The sequence below is a fragment of the Orcinus orca genome, chromosome 16 (assembly GCF_937001465.1).
Source record: "Orcinus orca chromosome 16, mOrcOrc1.1, whole genome shotgun sequence".
Lineage (NCBI taxonomy): Eukaryota > Metazoa > Chordata > Mammalia > Artiodactyla > Delphinidae > Orcinus > Orcinus orca.
In genome coordinates this window covers 31077106-31098542 of record NC_064574.1, presented here as the reverse complement: position 1 = coordinate 31098542, position 21437 = coordinate 31077106, and the positions used below count along the sequence as shown (strand labels likewise).

Genomic DNA, 21437 nt, shown 5'->3' with positions numbered 1-21437 from the left:
TCAATCCGTCTGTCTGCTGGGCAGCACCCTAGCCCCCACCCTGCACAGTTGCCCCAGTGGACATGCCTCCCTCCTCACTCCCCAACAATTCCCCAGTGCATGGAATAAAGTAAGGGACAAATATAAAAGGGGCATAGGCAGTAGGGTTTGGGTCTGCTTCTAAAGGCACGGCCAAGTGCTCCAGTCCCTCCACATTTGAATAGAGATAATGTATCCACCCCTAGTAAATGAAATGTCAGGAACCATTCTAAGATTTATATAGATAAACTCATTTAATCCTCACAACACTAGGACATGTATATCTATACATAAAATTTTACTATTCATCCCCATTTTACAGATGAGAAAACAGGCACAGAGAGGTTAACAGCTTGCCCAAGAGCACAGAGTTAGTAAGATGGGATGCAGGCTTAGGCCATCCTACACTGCAGCAGTGCACGCTTACCCACTGGGCACTCTGCCTCTCATGCCCTCATCTCTACCAGGCTGGGCAGGGAGAGGTGAGAAAAGCATTTAGTGGCCACCTGCTCTGGACCAGGCACTTGACAAAGACGTGTATGCTTCAATCTCAGGAGAACCCAGTGAAGGATGAGCCATGATCCTCAGGGTCCACATGAGTAAGCAAGAACAGAGAAGGCTGATTATTTGCCAAGGCCACACAGCCCAAGAGGAGGTGGAGCTGAAATCCAAACCTTGGCCTGAGCTCTGCCCTGCATGTGCTCCCTCTCCAACCCCCATATGGAGCTGAAGAGAACAGAGACCAGGATGAGAAGGCTGGAGAGGGGCACTTAGGTGGTCCTCAGGCCTAGCACCTGATCGGGCTCCCCAGGGGTCCATGGGAATCTCCAGACCTCCTCCCCAACCTTGTGTGGCAGGGGAGGGGAACCAGAGAGGCAGGGGACTAAGTCTTTGAAGATGGGCCACTCCGCTGCTCCTGGGGCAATAGCCTGAGGCTGGGCCACTGGGGGCTGGAGTGATGTTCTGTGGGGTCTCCTACCCCCCCCCCATTGGCTGCCAGGGACCAGGGCAGGATGGGGGATGTTTCCAACCCCCTGCGGTCTCCAGTAGCACCTCCTGATCCTTGCACTTGGGTAAAGAGGGATAAGGCCTAGACGGGGGCACCTCCTCCAGAGGATAAGGGCAACAACCAGATGGCCAGGTGGGCGAGGTCTGGAGCACTCAGGGCAGCCCAGGGCCCAGAAAGCCAAGGATGGTGGGGGAGCTGCCAAGGGCAGGAGCTGGGATGGAAATGCTGCCTCGCCTCTGACCCAGCCTCTGCCAGCCCAGAGATAGCGTCAAGGATGGTGGGACAGCTCAACTCAATGGCTCAGGCAGATGTACCATGGGAAAGGGAGCAGATGCGTGATAGGGAGGGCCCAGGAGTTTCACTGGAGTGGGCGCCGCCGATACAGTGTGGCCAGGAGCGCAGCTAGGAGCACCCCAGCCACGGCCACCCCAAGCCACGGAGCCCAGGGCAAGTTCCTGACCACCAGCAACTCCTCCAACTCTTCCTCCTCCCGGAATTCTGGGGCCGTGTGTGTCCCAGGGCTGTCCCCCAGGATGGGGGTACTGGGGCCCCCGTGGATCCTAATGGTGTCCTCCGACTCGTACTCGTTTTCCTCCGGAGCGTTGTCAGGCCCCACGCCCAGGGAGTTACTGTGGCTGATGGCGAGGTCTGCGGAGCAGCCCGAGAATGGTTGGCTGTCCATTCTGGATACCAGCCTGCCAGGCTTGCTCAGCTCCAGCTCTGAGCCCCAGCAGTCAGAGCTGCTATCTGGCCATGGCGAGGTGCCTCCAGTGGCAGTACCTGTGGGTGCTGGAGATGCTGGAGTCTCCTGGGAAAGAAAGGAGGGACTGGAGGGACTGAGGATGGTGGGGGGCAAGCCCAGGTTGGGTGGCCCCATTCCCAAAACAGGCCAACCCCTCAGTTCCCAGCCCATAGTGCTGTGAGGCAACCCTCTCTTGGGGACTCAACCCACTGATGGTGCAGGAGGACAGTGCGGGAGGAGGGGACTAAGGCCCTGTAGGAGCATCAGTGGTGAACTCCTCCAGGGCTGAAAGCTCTACTCACTGGTCTGCCTGTGAGCTCACTCCCACGCCAGGGAGCACTTGGTCATGTGTGGCCCCATCTACTTTGACATTATGCCTGGGCTTGATGGCCATGAAGCAGCCACAGGGTCAGAGGCTAGACCATGCACCCAAGGGGCCCCATGGACTTGGTTCTTCCAGACAGACAGCAGCAGTAGGGTTAGACGTGCAGGCTCCGAGCAGGCAACTGTGGAGGCTGCTAGGGTCAGAGATGGATGGGCTGGGACTGCAGTTTGTAAAACCCTGGTCATGGTGGGGCAGGCCAGATATCCCAGTGGTGAAGAGCAAGGCATCGAGGCAAACAGGCTACCCTGCTCTACCCCTCAATGTTTCCTCACCTGCAAAATAGTATTGATGAGCTTAAAAGGGAGCTGTGAGCTCTAAATGGGTTAATGCCATGTGACCAGTGGAGGTGGCCCAGCAAGCCTGACCCTCCTGAAGCATTCACACTTAAGAGTTCTAATGATTATTATTACTCTAAAGGACATGGTGTTAGGTCTGGATGAGGCTAGGTCTCAGCTGTCCCTATGCCCTCAGAAGAAGCCCTGGACCAGCCTAGGCTGGAGACAGAATGGAGACTGGAAAGGGTACAAGGAAGAGGCCTGGATCACTGCTAGGAGGGGCGAGGACTCACCTCCACAAGTCTGTTGCTGTTCCTGATGGTGGGCCCTGTGTTGGCAGGCAGCTTTCTGGGCACCGTGCACATATGTTTCCTGTGGCCAGGCACCAAGCCAGTAGGCACTTTGGGTGGCACCACGCCAGAATGCACTGAGTTGATGGGCAATTTGGATGGTGCTGGACTGGTGAGCACATTAATGGGCATTGCACCAGGGGGCTTCAAGCTGGTGGACAACTTAGAAGGCACTGTGCTGCCAAATGCTGAGTTGGTGGGCACCCCTGCCCCGCTGGAGCAGATGGTACCTTCAGCCTGGTCACCAGCACCTCCTGCAGAGGCCAAGCCAGTGGAGGAGGAGGAGGTGCCAATAGATGGAGCTGACACTGGGGGTCCAGGCAAGCAGCTTGCCCTGGGGGTAGAACGGACCAAGGGCTGGAAGGAGACAGTCGGAGACACAGGCCCATAGGATGATGTGAAACTGGAGACCACGCCTGCAGGTGGCAAAACAAAATGAGAAACACAAACCCACAGGAGTGTTATCCTAAAATCACAGTGGCCTTGGGATCAGAGGGCTGGAGAAGGGTCTCTCTGTCCCAGCTCACACCATCCCTATTGCATCCAAGCCTCCCAACCTCCTACCCATGGAGGACTCTCCACAGTCTCTTTGGTTCCCAGGGCTGAAGGCCCAATGGTTGCAGATAAATCCTTGGTCCTGTCCCTCCTCAGTCCTTGACATGTTCTCTCACAAGAGCAAAATGATCCCTCCCTTTAACAGGGTCTAGGAGCTTGAAAATCATTATTAATTTTCCTCTCTGCTTTTTCTTCTCCTGCCTAGGACACCCCCCTTTCCTCTTGTGTCTGCCTCTTCCATCCTCTCCTTAGACAAGTGGAATCCTGGATGTTTCTCCCACTGCCATCTTTCCTCTCAGCAGGAACAATCCTAGGCCAGGGCAAGAGGAGCAGGATGGCTCTTCTTAGAAGAGCTCACACCAGTCATGTGGCACCAGAGGCCCAGTCAGCCCCCAGTGTGTGCAAATCTTCTAGGAGGCCCAAGGGCTTGGGGGTACAGGGACAAAGCCACCCCTGGGAGGAGAGTCTGAACTGGGGGAATCAGGAGGGAGCAGGTGGTGATGGTCCATAAAGGCAGCTACATAAGGATTCACCATGGAACTCTTGAGAACACACATGCCTGGCCCTACAGCTGACAAAGGTCGGGAGTGATTCTGATGTCCACCACCCCCCATCCCAAAGCTAACACCACAGAATCTCATGGGACCTGTGTCCATACTCATACTGAAATCAAAGTGCCCTCTGCCTCCCTGGTCCACAGCAGCATTTCTTGAAAACATGTTCCACAGCAAGCTGACAATGCAAAGTGCAAAAGGATACGTGGGTTAGAGTTTGGTGTGACAGAAGCATGGGACGCTAAGGTGGCTTCTCTGAGCTCCTGTGTCTTGTGGCTATTCCGTGGGCACTGTGGGCTGGCTGGGCATCACTGTCATGTGGAACACAGTTTGGGAAATAGTGGTGCAGAGATGCCAGCCTGAGACATCAGAGTAGATAGCACTATATTCCTGAGATGTCTGATATGAGGGTCCAGGCCCTTGGCTGATGAAGAACATACTTCTCCTGGGGGCTGAAAAGTTTTAGTGATTCACTGGGAGCTAGAGACCCCTTTAGGGTAGGGCAGTGCTCCCTGACAACAGCTGGCCCAGCCCTGTACTCTTCTTGCACTGTCCTCCAGGTCCTGGTGGCTCCCTACATAGTCCCTTTGGTATAGCGCAGGCATGGCCCTAATTCACTTCTACCTGTATCCACGCCCTCTGCAATGTGACCTTGTCAGTCCTCTCATGTAGGGATGGAGTCTATCTTTCTACTCCTTGATGCTGGGCTGGCCTTGTAACTTGCTTTGTCCCACAGAAAGAGGCAGGAGGAAAACTGCGCCAGTTTTGAGCCTATGCCCCAGAAGCCCACTCTCCCTCTCTCAGAACTCTGCTCAGGTATATGAAATGGGCTTGACTGCTGGAAGGTAAGAGACTCATAGAAGAGAACTGAGGTGCCCCAGCCAACAGCCGTAAACAGCTTATATGTACCCTGATGCATATATAAGAGGGAATTCAGCCCATCTGAGCCAGCCCAAATTGCTGACCCACACAATCATGAGCTAAGTAAATAGTCGTATTTTAAGCTACTAAATTTTGGGATTGTATGTTACAAAGCAAATACTAACCAATATGCCCTCTGAGGAACTGGGTTGTTCCCTGGGGTGAACTCATTTCCCTGGGGAATACCACCTTTGCCTCCTGTCTAAGAAAACCAGAGGGGCAACTCTAACCCTTACCCTCAATGGGAGGTCAGAAAGGCCCTATAACTCCAGGGTCCATGCATACCTGCTGTGTGGGTAGTGCCCAGTTCTGTGTCTTGCTCCTGATGTCCACTGCAGGTCAGAGGGCTGAGGGCCACCGTGTCAGATGAGGGCTGCAGGGGGCCACCCAGCCTCTTGAGGACAGCCCCAGGGCTGGGTGGCTGTGGGGCTTTCTTCGAACTCTGCACGAAGGAATATATGAATAAGGCAGTTGCTTCTCCCAGGAGCTGGCAAAGGGCAGCTTATGCTTGGGACGGCTCCTACAGGCCACAGCCCATGCCATGAAGCACAGGACCAAGGAAGCCCTTGCCTCGGCTTTGGTCATTGCCAGGACTTCTATCTGCAGGTGACTTTGAAGCCACCTCATAGAAAATCATCCTATGGGGGGGTCCCTATTCATCTGTCTGGCCCTAAAGAAAGGTCCCCATCTTTGGGGCCACTGCACAGACCCCTTTCTTATGCTTCAAGTCCAAGTGGTGTCTCCTGGACACCTCACTGCCCACTCATCCTATCCCAATAGAATCAGTCATCTTAACCCCCAAACTTTACTGGCAATGATTACAGCTCCAAACATCCCCCCCTTCCCCCATCACCTCCTGCTCCCTCACTCTCCCTCATCTGGTCATCCCCTGATCCCTTGACCCAGCTCAACATCTCACATGGACCACTGCAAAGACCTCAGAATTGTGACCTCACAGCTGGCTGATGACAGAGGGGTGGGGGCTGCCACATAGTGAAGACCTGGTTGGCAGTCCGGGAGCTGGGGCAGATCCATATTGGGGGAGCCCTGGGGTTCTGAGCAGAGATTAGGCATGATTTGTCGGGGACTTCCAGAAGGCTGGGTGAGCAGAAGTGGGCAGACGGGAACACAAAAGCAGGAGGTTCAAGGTAGATCGTGAGGACACACCTCTCCCAGGGACTCTGGTGACTGGGTGTCCTGGACAGGCATAGGGTAACTTGGCTCGTCCTCTCTGTAGCCATTGCAGGGGATGCTGGGGGCCACAGCAGGTGTGGATGGCCCTGGAACCCCAGCAGGAACTGATGGCCGCTCCAGTGGGGATGGGGAGTTGTTCGGATTCCCTGAAGGACAAAGATATTGTGATGTCAAGGAGGAATTGGGGTGCTCTCAGTGACAAGAGAGGCCTGGGTGCTCCTAGAACTCCAGGTCCATGGCTATCAGTCCCCCACAGCATCAAACTCTATCCTGACGTGGGCAGTACTCCTCAGAGGAGACCAGCTTCCCGAAGCAGGAGGCAGGTATCGGAGGGAGTGGTGGTGGAGAGGACAAGGAGAGGTAGGAGGAGTAGTGGGGGAAGTGAGAGTGTTGGGGGCACCTCGCAGGCCTCTCACCACCCAGACTGTGTCAGCAGTCACCACTTCTCTTTCCCCAGGCATTCTGGGACACCGTGGCTTTCTTCTCCTCCTCGTGGGTGGCTTTCACCACTATCTGACCCCTGACCTAAAGCTTCCTCCTCAGCCCCTCCCCTTTGCCCCCAACATCCACGCCTGGCCCTACCACAGCTGTTTTTATCTGGGGGAATCACTGGTAATCTCCACAAATGAAGAGATGTTAGAAAGGAAGGAGGGGAGGAAGGAAGGGAGGGGGAGGAAAAAAAAGAAAGGCAAACATGGGGATATTTTAAGGCTGTAAATCTGAGCAGTGTCTCAGGAATTGTCTCTAGTCTGAAATATATATAGGGCTGGTGTGAATTTTCTTCCTGCCTCAGCCCCTGAGACCCTGGCCTCAGCAGACCCCCTCTGAGTACTTGGCCTGGCAGGGAGCATTGAGAGGGCTTTGAGGGATAACTGGGCAGCTGCGGGGGTGGGAGGCAGCTAAGGAGGCTCTAGGGGAAACCAGTGGGAGGGGAAGAGATGAGGGGAAAGGAAGTAAGGAGCCCATGAGGAAGAAAGAAGAGACAGTGAAGGGAGGGGGAGAGAAGAGATGAGCAAAGAGAGGGAAGGCAAACTGAGGGAGAGTAGACGGGAGGAAATGAGAAAAGCGTGGGAGGCAAACATCACAGCCACAAAAATTAGAGGAGGCTCCATTTGCTGAGCACATGGAAGGTACCCAGCCCCAGCTAAGCACTCAACATGCCATCATCCCATGGTACCCACTGCAGCCCTACAAGGTAAATGTTGCCATTAGCCCCATTTTACAGAGAAGAAGACTGAGACTTAGGGAATAAAGGGGCTTGGCCAAAGGGTTAATAAAGATTAATAAGTGGCAAAGCATGGATCTACACTCAGGTTTGTCCACTGCCCAGGAGTGATGGGAGGGAGGATGAGAGATGAAGACAGCAGGTATGGGGTGAGAGGAGAGGGAGAGTGGAGGCCAGGGAATCAGACAGGAGTTCCAGAAGAAGGGCCAAGGTGGGAGGCTCACGTAGCAGGTTGCTCTGGTAGACTCGGTCCACTTCATCAGCGAGACTGGACAGTTCACAGGCCCTCAGTGCCCCAATGAAGGAAGGCACCCAGCCGTTCCTCCGCCGAAGGCTGTTGAAGAGGTCCCAGAGAGTGCCCTGGTTCCCCCAGCGCTCATAGGAGGCCCGCAGTCGGTCCTGAAAGACACAGCCCTGCCACCAAGCTCAAGCCTGGTAGCCCTAACCCCCTCCCCACTCTGGAGGGGACAGCTGCAGATGGAGGTACCTAGAAAGCTACAAGATGGAAGCAACCATCTGAAACTGAGTCAGAGCCCAGGACAAGGCCAGAGTTTAAGCCCAAGTTTAAAGGTCCAGGAAATAGGCCTTACTGTGTCCCAGGCTCTCTGCTCAGGGCTTTGCATGAATTATCTTATTTAATGCTATTATTACCCCTACTGTACTGATGAGGAAACTGAGGCTTAGCACATACAAACAAGCAACCAGATAGCAGAAACAAAAACCCACAGGAAAAAAAAAAAAAAAAACTCACAGAAAACATTTACTGCAGAACTAAATGGCAAGGTATTCCCACAAACACCAAAATACAAGAGGGAGGAGCCAAACCCTACCAGCCACAAACTCACATACCACCGGTATCTGCATGGAGGAAGCAGAGGGAGGCCTCAGGGTTCAATGTGGGGACAGCTAAAACTGGGAGGGGCCAGGCTCACTTCACTAGGGGCCCACAGCAAGTGCTGAGGGAGCTAGCACAGTCTGGCTCCCAAAGACTCTCAAAGTTGAGCCCCAGGCGCCCTGCCAGGATGGGTCCCATGACTAGGAGAATGCAATTGAAACTAAACAGGAACAAGGACAAAAGAGATAAAGAAAAAGAAGGTTCCGATGAAAGTGGGTGAGGGGTCCCAAGCCCAGAAATCTCAGTGCCATATTTTGGAGCACTATACCAAAACGACACAAGAGGGAGCTCAGTGAGGTTGGAAAGGACACCCTGAGCCACACTTCATTCTGAAAGTTAGAAAACTGTCAAGGATGGGAAGCAAGATACAACAGAGAAGGAAGGAGTTGGTCCTGGCTTGGGAGAAGCTATGAATTCCACAGCCCTGCCCCCAGTCCATGCCTGGTTGTCACGCCCCGGCTCACCTGGTCACTTATTGTGAGGCAGGATAGGTAAGGCAGAATCTCCAGAACATGAATATTGCAAAAATTGCCATGATGGTCGCGGATATACTGATAAGTCTTGTCCTCAGCAAACGTCATCGCTGTCTGGGTTCTGAAGTGGCAGAGGGCTCTGGCCCATGAAGGGTGGATGGACTGAGAGAGAGGAAAAAAGACTGGAAGAAAACAGACCACACATGGCAACAGAGTTGGGAGTGGAGTTGGACAAAAGGCAATTCTCTCTTTCTTTTTCAACTCTTTGGAATTTTTGCTCTTTTCTTTAATCATCCTATTTTACTGCCTAAGTCTCAGAGGCCCTCAATGAATTTGCCTAAAAACAAATTGGTGAAAAAAAAAAAAATCAGATCTAGAAGACCTAGGGCCCATTTCTGCCCTGCAGGTCGGTCATTGTTGGGGAGAGCTCTGGCTCCTGCCCCATTATCCCCAGGTCTGAATGTGCCCCTAGCTTCTGATAGCAAAAGGGCACCGCCTAGAAGTGTTGCTCCTTTGGAGTATACTGAGGGGGAAGGGGAGGAGAGGGAGGAGGAGGGGTAGGAGGGAGAGGATGGGGAAGAGGAGAAGGCACCCAACATAATAATAGGATCTATCCTATTCTTACCGTGAAGAAAATGAAGCACCAAGGAATTAAGGGGACTTGCTAGTGAGTAGAAGAGCAAAGAACTGAGGTCTTCAGGATCTGGGATCAGGTTCTTCCCAGAACATGACTGCAGGCCCACCATTACACTAAAGCTTGCTACACACATTTTTTAAATTAAAAAAAAATTTTTTTTTTTAAATTTTTGGCTGTGTTGGGTCTTCATTGCTGCACACGGGCTCTCTCTAGTTGCAACGAGCGGGGGCTACTCTTCGTTGAGGTGCACAGGCTTCTCATTTTGGTGGCTTCTCTTGTTGCAGAGCACGGGCTCTAGGCACACGGGCTTCAGTAGTTGTAGCACACGGGTTCAGTAGTTGTGGCTCGCAGGCTCTAGAGCTCAGGCTCAGTAGCTGTGGCGCATGGGCTTAGTTTCTGCGCAGCATGTGGGATCTTTCCGGACTAGGGCTCGAACCTGTGTCCCCTACATTGGCAGGCAGATTCTTAACCACTGCACCACCAGAGAAGCCCTACATACATATTTTTTCAGTAGGAGGCTGAGTTCCACTTCTGGGTGTGACCCCAGGCAAGTTATCAGCCTTTTCCAGGCTTGTCCTCACCCCTAAAATGGCTCAGAGAGGTTGTTTTGACAATACAGTAGTTCAGCCTTATAAGCCTGAAATTTAAAAGTACCCCCAATAGAATCAATTGCCGCAGGTTGCTTATGTAGCACTTAACACAATTTTCAATTATAGATCTGTTTGTTTGCTTGTTTCTTATTTGCCTTTCTCATGGGAGAGAGCTGCAGGGAATAAGACAGACAAGATCTCTGCCACCATCCAATTTACATTCTACTGGAATGAGACAGATAACAAATCAGAAAACATACACATAAATAAGAATTCCAGACAGTAATAAAGGTTACAGAGAAAATAAAGCAGATAGTGAGACAGAGCCCCTGAAGAAGGGCATGCTGCTTGAACTGGGATGGGGAGGGAAGCTTTTCTGAACTGACATTTGAGCTGAACTCGAATGTAAGAAGATCAGTGTTTTGGGCAGAGGGCACAGCAAGTGAGAAGTCCTAAGGTGAAACAAGCTTGGCATGTTTGAAGAATAGAAAGTAGATTGGAGTTGTCCAGGTTTAGAAAGCTAGGGGGAGGGGCAGAGTTCAAGTCAAGGAAGTTGGGAAGGGCCACTAATGTAGGGCATTATAGGAAGGGACTTTGGGTTTTATTTGGAGTGAAACAGGGAGCCATTGGAGGGCTCTGAGCAGGAAAGGGAGAGGATTTTATTTGATTTGACTTATTTGATTTATGTTAAAGACCTCTGTGGTGGTTGTGAGGATCCTGGACTGGGGAGAGGGCAGGATGGAAGCAGGGAGACAAGTCAGGAGGCCACAGCAGGGAATACATGATGGGTATGGCCAGGATGGTAACCATGACGGTGGCAAGAGATGGCTGGATTCCTGGTATTTTGTGGATATGGGAGGTGAAGGAGAGAGAAGAATCAAGGCACTAGGTGGATGGAGGGTGCCACTTAGCAAGCCAGAGAGTCTGGGGGAGAAGCAGTGGTGCAGAGAGGACTCCAGAGTTCCATTTTGAACAAGTGAAGCTTGAGATGCTATTGGATATCCAAAGGGGTTTTCAGGGAGGGAAGTGGGCAGAGGAGAGGGGCAGGCTGGAGTAGAAACTTGGATGTCAAGCTTGGGTGGGACCTCTAAGAGACAGTGCTGCAGAGTAGAGAGTGCCCAGAAGCTGCTGAGGCCACCAGTCCCCTGCCACATGGGAAATGGAGCAGTAGTCCTGCCTACCTGCAGCCCACCAGCCTCATAGCCACATGCTGCATGACCTGCTTTGCCAACCACCAGGTGCTACATTCCTGGTGGGGTGAGTACCAGTGACAGAAATCAAGAGGATCAGAGAGGTGGGGCGGGGGAACAACTCTGTGGTGGCGAACAGATCCCTCCTTCCCTCCCATGGGACCCAGAGAAGTACCAGGAGAGAGTCAGGTGATACATTCTTCTGCATCCCAGCCTCAGCCTTTGAGGCAAAGAGTTTGGGGAGTATGGGTGTATGTAATTGTCCAACCAAAAAGAAAGGAAGCCCATATTTGTTCACATTTATTGAGGGTCCACTATAGGCAGGCACATCCTAAGTTTCTTTCATTTAATTCTTGCCACAATCCCAAGAGGACAAGCGATGCCAAGTTGCACAGCTGACCAGTGGCCTAACAGGATTTGAACCCAGGACTTGCTGCCTCATTGCAGCTCACCATACACCTTGCAGGGCTTAGAGACCCCTGCGGCAAGTGAGACTCACACAGCCCCCTGCCTTCAAGCCCTGGAAGGGGCCAAGGCCACTGCCTGGGTGAGGGGGGTCGCTAAGTGACTGTGTGCCTCGGAAGATGCACTATTTAGTCCCTTCTCTTGCGAGGTATGGAAATCTTTCGGACACGTCTGAGGACGTTCTAACCCTGCCCTCCACAACAGCCGGGTTCTCAGGTTCTTCCAGATGTCCTTCCAGATGTTTTTGAGCCTCCAAACGAAGAATGTCGGTTTTGTTTTTTCCAGTGTTTTCCAGGCACCTCCTTCCGGCCTCAGATAAGATGTGGGGCGGATAGTTCCTGACCGTCGCGTCTAGGAGAGCTCTGACCCGACTGCGCCAGAAGCTGAGTTCAGAGCGCTCCGCCCTCCCGGAAGGGGCGAGGCCTCACAGTCTCGGCTCCTATTCCTGAATTCCCGGGCCAGACCCAGGTCCGCGGAGGACCGGGAGGCTGTTCTGAACCACCGAAAACAACCAAGAACCAAGGGAGGGCGGCAGTCCGCGACCGCCAAAAGCGCGGCCGCCAGAGATTGGCGCACCCGGGCTAGGCCTCGCCTGGGAGTCACCCTGGGCCTGTGGGCAACTGGAGGAGCTCAGTAGCCAGCGCCCTTCTCCTTCCGGCCCAACCTCCCCTCCAGCCCGAGCAGGCGCCCGCGCCACCCACCTCCCGAGCCCCCGGTGCTGGATGCGGTGCACGGAGCTCTCGCTGCCCCGAACACCCTATGCGTTAGTACCTGCTCTTCCCAGCTCCCCGCGCGCCCCAAGCCCCGTGCACCCCGGCGGACTCCTAGTCCCACTCGGCTCCTGCGCCGCGTACCACCTCCCCGAAAGGCATCTGTGCGCCCTGAGTCCAGAGGACCGAGCTCCCAAGGTGACGATCTTACCTTGGGTAGCCACGACCCGGCGACCTGCCTCCAGTCGCGGACAGCCGGGAACCCTCCCCTGCAGGGAGGGAAGGGCGGGGGGTAGGGCCGCGCGGCCATTGGGCAGACAGCGGGGGCGGGCACTTGGCCTCGGTTTGCGGGGCCTCGAGGCTCTGGACGCGCGCTTGGGACAGACCTGGGTTCCTACTAAGTCCACGAAAGTGCAGATGATCTTTCCGTCTTCGTCTCGAGCAACTTCCAGGGGAAGCCCAGGGTCTGACTAGAAACCAAGTAGAAACCGTGGTGGGCTCGATCCCGACGCTTCCCACGCGAAGCTACCCCCTCCTTCCGCCGAGTAATTTGAGGGGTGAGGGTCTTTATGTAGTTCGCTCCTGGACGCCCAGGGCCTAAGCACACAGTCAGTGCTCAACAAACGTCCGGTGTCACGCAGAGTTCACAAGGGTATGAGTGCCCAGCCAGGCGACACTCATTCTGGACCTGAGGAGGCAGGATCGGGGCATGTAGCTGTATGCAGGGCAGGGGCGCCAAGGTTGGCTCGCCCGGCTCGCAGGTTGTGGGCCTTGAGTGCTGCGTGGGAAAGGCCTCCTCCGATCAATGATTTAGGGCGGTACCTCACGGCAGTGCTCGCCTACCACCTCGCCCTTCCTCTGCTGGGCCAGAGGCCAGCAATTACTGAGTGCCCACTGAGTTCCAGGTACAGACTTAAAGTCTTATACCTTAGGGCCCATTAAATATCCGCAAAATAACCAGGTAGAGGTTTATTTTTTCCTATTTTAAAGAAAGATTAAAAGATTTGGAAAAAAAAAAAGATTTGGAAAAACGTTTGGCAGTTCTTAAGTTAAACATATGCCAACCCTATCACCCAGCAATCACTCCTGGTTGACCTATGAGTCCACCTGGAAACATGCACAATAGATAATGTTCATAGTGGCTGTATTGACAATAGGCAAACTCTGGAAACAACCCAAATGTCCATTAATAGAATGGAGAGACAAACTGTGGTGTACACAGAAGTGAAAAACAACAAAGGCGAAAAACTATCGATACAACATGCATGAATCTTACCAGGATGAATGGGCAACATGGCTAAACAAGCCCAGCACAAAAAGTACATGCTGTCTGTTCCCAGCCACAAGGTACGATAAGGTTCTAAATCAGGCAAAACTCGTCTACATAAACAGAAATCATATCACTGGTTACCTCTGGGGAATGTTGAGGAGTGGGTACAAAAGAGCCTTCTGGAGTGATGGAAATGTTCAATATCTTGATGTGAGTGGTGGGTACCTGGGCTTGCACATATGTAAAAATACATCATCTGTACACTTAAGATTGTTACACTTTTTAGGACTTCCCTGGCGGTCCAGTGGTGAAGACTTTGCCTTTCAATGCAGGGGGTGCAGGTTCGATCCCTGGTCGGGGAGCTAAGATCCCACATGCCTCGTGGCCAAAAAAAGGCCAAAACATAGAACAGAAGCAATGTTGTGACAAGTTCAATAAAGACTTAAAAAAAAAGTCACATCAAAAAAAATTCTTTTAGAAAAAGTGTTGTTACACTTTATACTGCAACTTTGAAAAGAAAGACAGGGCTTCCCTGGTGGTGCAGTGGTTAAGAATCCACCTGCCAATGCAGGGGATGGGTTTGAGCCTTGGTCCTGAAAGATCCCACATGCCACGGAGCAACTAAGCCCCTGTATCACAACTACTGAGCCTGAATTATAGAACCCACGAGCCACAACTACTGAACCCCTGTACCACAACTATTGAAGCCCACACACCTAGATCCCATGCTCCGGAACAAGAGAAGCCACCGCAATGAGACACCTGGGCACCTCAACAAAGAGTAGCCCCCGCTCGCCGTAACTAGAGAAAGCCAGTGCGCGGCAACGAAGACCCAACACAGCCAAAAATAAATAAATAAATAAATAATAAATTTTTTCAAAATAATAAAAAAAATTTTTTTAAACTTAAAAAATAATGATAGACAACTAAGGGCTAAGAGGTTTGGCTGAGATCACTTGCAAATGCCTGAGCACACACCTGTCTCCAAAATCAGTGGTACCAAACTGAATCGTAGAAAGATGCCTGAACACCATTCAGATGAGATTTTATTACTTTATGTAGTAACCCTGTGGATATTTCACAACATTCAGCATTTACAAAATGTTGTTAACATCACACCTGAACTCAACTGTGATAAAGCCAGCTCAGCCAAGACAGGGTGAATGTTGATTAGTTTGAGAATTTACTCCTGCTTGCTACCCACCCCAAATTCAGTGACCTCATATCTAATTCTTGCAGGAAGACCATTGGGAGTATGGTGACTGGCTTTCAAATGCAGTTGTCATCCTCTGTCTTTGCAAGGCTTTAAAAAATACAGCTTCCTGAAAAACACAATGAGATACTGACTTACTGCATTTGGGCTGATCTAACAAAAATACCATAGGCTGGGTGGCTTATACAACAAACATTTATTTCTTGGTTCTGGAGGCTGGGAAGTCCAAGATCAAGGTGCCAACAGATTAGGTGTCTGGTAAGAGCTGTCTTCCTTGTTCACAGACTCAGTCTTCTCACTGTGTCCTCAGAAGGCAGAAGGAGCAAGGGAGCTCTCTTAAAAAAGCACTAATTCTACGGACTTCCCTGGTGGCGCAGTCGTTAAGAATCCGCCTGCCAGAGATAAACCCACGCACATATGGTCACCTTATCTTTGATAAAGGAGGCAAGAATATACAATGGAGAAAAGGCAGCCTCTTCAATAAGTGGTGCTGGGAAAACTGGACAGCTACATATAAAAGAATGAAATTAGAACACTCCCTAACACCATACACAAAAATAAACTCAAAATGGATTAAAGACCTAAATGTAAGGCCAGACACTATAAAACTCTTAGAGGAAAACATACGCAGAACACTCCATGACATAAATCACAGAAAGATCCTTTTAGACCCACCTCCTAGAAAATGGAAATAAAAACAAAAATAAATAAATGAGACCTAATGAAACTTAAAAGCTCTTGCACAGCAAAGGAAACGATAAACAAGATGAAAAGACAACCCTCAGAATGGGAGAAAATATTTGCAAACGAAGCAACTGACAAAGGATTAGTCTCCAAAATATACAAGCAGCTCATGCAGCTCAATATCAAAAAAACAAACAGGGCTTCCCTGGTGGCGCAGTGGTTAAGAATCCGCCTGCCAATGTAGGCGACACTGGTTTGAGTCCTGGCCCGGGAAGATCCCACATGCCGCAGAGCAACTAAACCCATTCACCACAACTACTGAGCCTGAGCTCTAGAGCCCGCGAGCCACAACGACTGAGCCCGCATGCCACAACTACTGAAGCCCGCACGCCTAGAGCCCATGCTCTGCAACAAGAGAAGCCACGACAATCAAAAGTCCACGCACTGCAAGGAAGAGTAGCCCCACTCGCCGCAACTAGAGAAAGCCCATGCACAGAAACGAAGACCCAACACAGCCAATAAATAAATAAATATTTTTTTAAAGAACCCAATGCAAACATGGGCAGAAGACCTAAATAGACATTTCTCCAAAGAAGGTACACAGATTGACAACAAACACATGAAACGATGCTCAACATCACTAATCGTTAGAGAAATGCAAATCAAAATTACAATGAGGTATCACCTCACACCAATTAGAATGGCCATGATCAAAAAATCTACAAACAGGGCTTCACTGGTGGCGCAGTGGTTGAGAGGCCGCCTGCCGATGCAGGGGACACAGGTTTGTGCCCTGGTCCGGGAAGATCCCACATGCCGTGGAGCGGCTGGGCCCATGAACCATGGCCGCTGAGCCTGTGCGTCCGGAGCCTGTACTCCGCAACGGGAGAGGCCACAACAGTGAGAGGCCCGCGTACCGCAAAAAAAAAAAAAAAAAAAACTACAAACAATAAATGCTGGAGAGGGTGTGGAGAAAAGGGAACCCTCTTGCACTGTTGGTGGGAATGTAAATTGATACAGCCACTATGGAGAACAGTATGGAGGTTCCTCAAAAAACTAAAAATAGAACTACCATACAACCCAACAATCCCAGTACTGGGCATACACCCTGAGAAAACCATAATTCAAAAAGAGTCATCTACCACAATGTTCATTGCAGCTCTATTTACAATCGCCTGGACATGGAAGCAACCTAAGTGTCCATCAACAGATGAATGGATAAAGAAGATGTGGCACATATATACAATGGAATATTACTCAGCCATAAAAAGAAACGAAATTGAGTTATTTATAGTGAGGTGAATGGACCTAGAACCTGTCATACAGAGAGCAGTAAGTCAGAAAGAGAAAAAAAATACCATATGTTAGCACATATATATGGAATCTAAAAAAAAAAAAAAGGTTCTGAAGAACCTAGGGGCAGGACAGGAATAAAGATGCAGACATAGAGAATGGACTTGAGGACACAGGGAGGGGGAAGGGTAAGCTGGAACGAAGTGAGAGAGTGGCATGGACATATATACACTACCAAATGTAAAATAGCTAGTGGGAAGCAGCCGCATAGCACAGGAAGATCAGCTTGGTGCCCTGTGTCCACCTAGAGGGGTGGGATAGAGAGGGTGGGAGAGAGATGCAAGAGGGAGGAGATATGGGGATAAATGTATACGTATAGCTGATTCACTTTGTTATACAGCAGAAACTAACACGCCATTGTAAAGCAACTATACTCCAATAAAGATGTTTAGAAAAAAAGAATCCACCTGCCAATGCAGGGGACATGGGTTCGAGCCCTGGTCTGGGAAGATCCTACATGCCATGGAGGAACTAAGCCTGCGAGCCACAACTACTGAGCCCACGTGCCACAACAACTGAAGCCCACGCGCCTAGAGCCCGTGCTCCGCAACAAGAGAAGCCACCACAGTGAGAAGCTCACGCACTGCAACGAAGAGTAGCCCCCACTCGCCGCAATTAGAGAATGTCCACGCACAGCAATGAAGACCCAGTGCAGTCAAAAATAAGGAGAAAAACCATACGATCATCTCAATAGATGCAGAAAAAACTTTTGACAAAATTCAACACCCATTTATGATAAAAACTCTCCAGAAAGTGGGCATAGAGGGAACCTACCTCAACATAATGAAGGCTGTATATGACAAACCCACAGCAAACATCATTCTCAATGGTGAAAAACTGAAAGCACTTCCTCTAACATCAAGAACAAGGCAAGGATGTCCACTCTCACCACTATTATTCAACATAGTTTTGGAAGTCCTAGCCATGGCAATCAGAGAAGAAAAAGAAATAAAAGGAATACAAATTGGAAAAGAAGAACTAAAACAGTCACTGTTTGCAGATGACATGATACTATACATAGAGAATCCTAAAGATGCCACCAGAAAACTACTAGAGCTAATCAATGAATTTGGTAAAGTTGCAGGACACAAAATTAATGCACAGAAATCTCTTGCATTCCTATATACTAATGATGAAAATTCTGAAAGAGAAATTAAGGAAACACTCCTATTTACCATTGCAATAAAAAGAATAAAATACCCAGAACAAACCTACCTAGGGAGACAAAAGACCTGTATGCAGAAAACTATAAGACACTGATGAAAGAAATTAAAGATGATACCAACAGATGGAGAGATATACTATGTTCCTGGATTGGAAGAATCAATATTGTGAAAATGACTACATTACCCAAAGCAATCTAAAGATTCAATGCAATCCCTATCAAATTACCAATGGCATTTTTTACAGAACTAGAACAAAAAATCTTAAAATTTGTATGGAGACACGAAAGACCCCGAATAGCCAAAGCAGCCTTGAGGGAAAAAAGCAGAGCTGGAGGAATCAGACTCCCTGACTTCAGACTACGCTACAAAGCTACAGTAATCAAGACAATATGGTACTGGCACAAAAACAGAAATATAGATCAATGGAACAAGATAGAAAGCCCAGAGATAAAGCCACACACCTATGGTCAACTAATCCATGACAAAGGAGGCAAGGATATACAATGGAGAAAAGACAGTCTCTTCAATAAGTGGTGCTGGGAAAACTGGGCAGCTACATGTAAAAGAATGAAATTAGAACACTCCCTAACACCATACACAAAAATAAAACCAAAATGGATTAGAGACCTAAATGTAAGACCAGACATTATAAAACTCTTAGAGGAAAACATACGCAGAACACTCTTTGACATAAATCACAGCAAGATCTTTTTTGATCCACCTCCTAGAGTAATGGAAAGAAATACAAAAATAAACAAATGGGACCTAATGAAACTTAAAAGCTTTTGCACAGCAAAGGAAACCATAAACAAGATGAAAAGACAACCCTCAGAATGCGAGAAAATATTTGCAAACGAATCAACAGACAAAGGATTAATCTCCAAAATATATAAACAGCTCATGCAGCTCAATATTTTAAAAATAAACAACCCAATCCAAAATTGGGCAGAAGACCTAAATAGACATTTCTCCAAAGAAGACATACAGATGGCCAAGAAGCACATGAAAAGCTGATCAACATCACTAATTATTAGAGAAATGCAAATTAAAACTGCAATGAGGTATCACCTCACACCGGTTAGAATGGGCATCATCCGAAAATCTACAAACAACAAATGCTGGAGAGGGTGTGGAGAAAAGGGAACCCTTTTGCACTGTTGGTGGGAATGTAAATTGATACAGCCACTATGGAGAACAGTATGGAGGTTCCTTAAAAAACTAAAAATAGAATTACCATATGATCCAGCAATCCCACTACTGGGCATATACCCAGAGAAAACCATAATGCAAAAAGACACATGCACCCCAATGTTCACTGCAGCACTATTTACAATAGCCAGGTCATGGAAGCAACCTAAATGCCCATTGACAGATGACTGGATAAAGAAGATGTGGTACATATATACAGTGGAATATTACTCAGCCATAAAAAGGAACGAAATTGGGTTATTTGTAGAGACGTGTATGGATCTAGAGACTGTCATACAGAGTGAAGTAAGTCAGAAAGAGAAAAACAAATATCATATATTAACGCATATATGTGGAACCAAGAAAAATGGTACAGATGAACTGGTTTGCAGGGCAGAAATTGAGACACAGATGTAGAGAACAAACGTATGGACACCATGGGGGGAAAGCAGCGCAGGGGTGGGGAAGGGGTGGTGTGATGAACTGGGAGATTGGGATTGACATCTATACACTGATGTGTATAAAATGGATGACTAATAAGAACCTGCTGTATAAAAAAATAAATAAAATTCAAAAAAAAAGCACTAATTCTATTCATGAGGGCTTCACCCTTATGATCTAATCACCTCCCAAAGACCCCACCTCCAAATACCGTCACATTGGGGATTAGTTTTCAATATATGAATGGGGGAGTGGAGCAGACAAAAACAGTCAGTCTACAGCAAATATCAACCAGCTATTATAGAAGAAACAAACAAAATGAGGTGTCAGCAAGGATATGGAGAAATTGGAACCTTTATACATTTCGGGTGGGAATGTGAAATGGTGCAGCTGCTATGCAAAACAGTACGGCAGTTCCTCAAAAAAGTAAAAATAGGCGGGGCAGGCCGGAGCGTGTCGGGAGTGGGCCCCGAGGCCCGAGCCGCGGGACCCGAGCGAAGGCCGCGCCGAGGTATCAGGGCCCAGCGCGGCTGCCCTAGCTGCCACCACGGGCATCAAATTTTTAGAAGTTATCAAACCTTCCTGTGCAGTTCTACCAGAAATTCAGAAACATGAAAGGAAAATCAAGTTTGGAGAGGAGGTACTACGGACTGCTATAACTCTCCTCATCTTCTTAGTATGTTGTCAGATACCACTATTTGGAATCATGTCATCAGATTCTGCAGATCCTTTCTACTGGATGAGAGTTATTCTTGCATCCCACAGAGGAATGCTAATGGAATTGGGTATCTCCCCAATTGTAACATCTGGTTTGATTATGCAGTTGTTAGCTGGAGTCAAAATCATTGAAGTTGGAGACACACCCAAAGATAGAGCCCAGAGTTGGAGATACACCCAAAGATACAGCCCTATTCAATGGAGCCCAGAAACTATTTGGTATGATCATTACCATCGGGCAAGCCATTGTGTATGTCATGACGGGCATGTACGGGGATCCCGCTGAAATGGGTTCTGGAATCTGTCTCCTTATCATCATTCAGTTGTTTGTTGCTGGTTTGATTGTGCTGCTGTTAGATGAGCTGCTACAGAAGGGTTACAGCTTGGGGTCTGGGATTTCCCTCTTTATTGCCACCAACATCTGTGAAACCATTGTCTGGAAGGCCGTTAGTCCTACTACCATTAACACTGGCAGAGGTACCGAGTTTGAGGGTGCAGTCATAGCTCTCTTTCATTTACTGGCCACCAGGATAGCAGCATTATTCACAATAGCCACAAGGGAGAAGCAACCCAAATGTCTATTGATGGATGAATGGATAGAACAAAATATAGTATATACATACAATGGAATATTATTTAGCCTTAAAAAGGACAAAAATTCTAACATATGCTATTACATGGATGAACTTTGACAGCATTATACTAAGTGAAATAAGCCAGTCACAAAAGGACAACTGTATGACTCCACTTACATAAGGGATCTAGAGTAGTCAAATTCACAGAGTAGAAAGTAGAATGGTGATTACCAGGGGCTTGAGGCAATGGAGAATGGAGAGTTAGTGTCTAATGGGTAGAGAGTTTCAGCTGGGGAAGAGGAAAAAGTTCTGGAATGGATGATGGTGATGAATGCACAATGTAAATGTACTTAATGCCACAGAACTTTACAATTAAAACTGGTTAAAATGGTAAATTTTACATTATGTATATTTTGCCACAATAAAAATCCAGGTCTAGGTAGTTTCCTGCCACCTTTTTCAGGGAACCAAAGGAGGGCACAACATCACACCTATGGTATTCTTGCTAAAACTCATAATCTGAGGAAACCCAAAATAAGGAACATTCAACAGCTGTCCTACACAATACCGTAGCCACTTGCCACATATAGCTATTTTAATTAAAATTAAATAAAATGTAAAATTCATTTGTTATAAAGCAGA

At 49.0% G+C, this 21437-nt stretch overlaps 1 protein-coding gene across 6 annotated transcripts; it reads right to left on the bottom strand.

The window, feature by feature from the left end:
* Nucleotides 1-837: 837 nt before the first annotated feature.
* On the bottom strand, nucleotides 838-12914 carry MAVS (mitochondrial antiviral signaling protein). Of its 6 annotated transcripts, none has more exons than XM_012538887.3 (7): nucleotides 12400-12914; nucleotides 8588-8778; nucleotides 7453-7642; nucleotides 5977-6149; nucleotides 5095-5251; nucleotides 2723-3195; nucleotides 838-1835 (listed from the first exon to the last, which is right to left on the bottom strand). In XM_012538887.3, the coding sequence occupies exons 2-7, from the start codon at nucleotides 8702-8704 to the stop codon at nucleotides 1386-1388; spliced, it is 1560 nt and encodes a 519-aa protein (XP_012394341.1). In that variant the 5' UTR covers nucleotides 8705-8778; nucleotides 12400-12914; the 3' UTR covers nucleotides 838-1385. The 6 variants fall into 6 exon arrangements, with proteins under 6 accessions (XP_012394341.1, XP_012394342.2, XP_049555444.1 ...); XM_012538888.3 differs by having other exon boundaries at nucleotides 8588-8758; XM_049699487.1 differs by lacking the exon at nucleotides 8588-8778 and having other exon boundaries at nucleotides 12400-12913.
* Between the last annotated feature and the right edge of the window lie 8523 nt (nucleotides 12915-21437).

What these genes read in the sequence shown, in the direction of transcription:
- MAVS (XM_033415800.2), bottom strand. Translation starts at nt 8,890, where the DNA reads ATGATTAAAGAAAAGAGCAAAAATTCCAAAGAGTTGAAAAAGAAAGAG. An exon ending in GCCTCACAATAAGTGACCAG is followed by an intron (nt 7,643 to 8,587) that starts GTGAGCCGGGGC and finishes GCTTGGTGGCAG; the next exon opens with GGCTGTGTCTTTCAGGACCG. An exon ending in ACAGCAACAGACTTGTGGAG is followed by an intron (nt 1,836 to 2,722) that starts GTGAGTCCTCGC and finishes TTTCTTTCCCAG; the next exon opens with GAGACTCCAGCATCTCCAGC.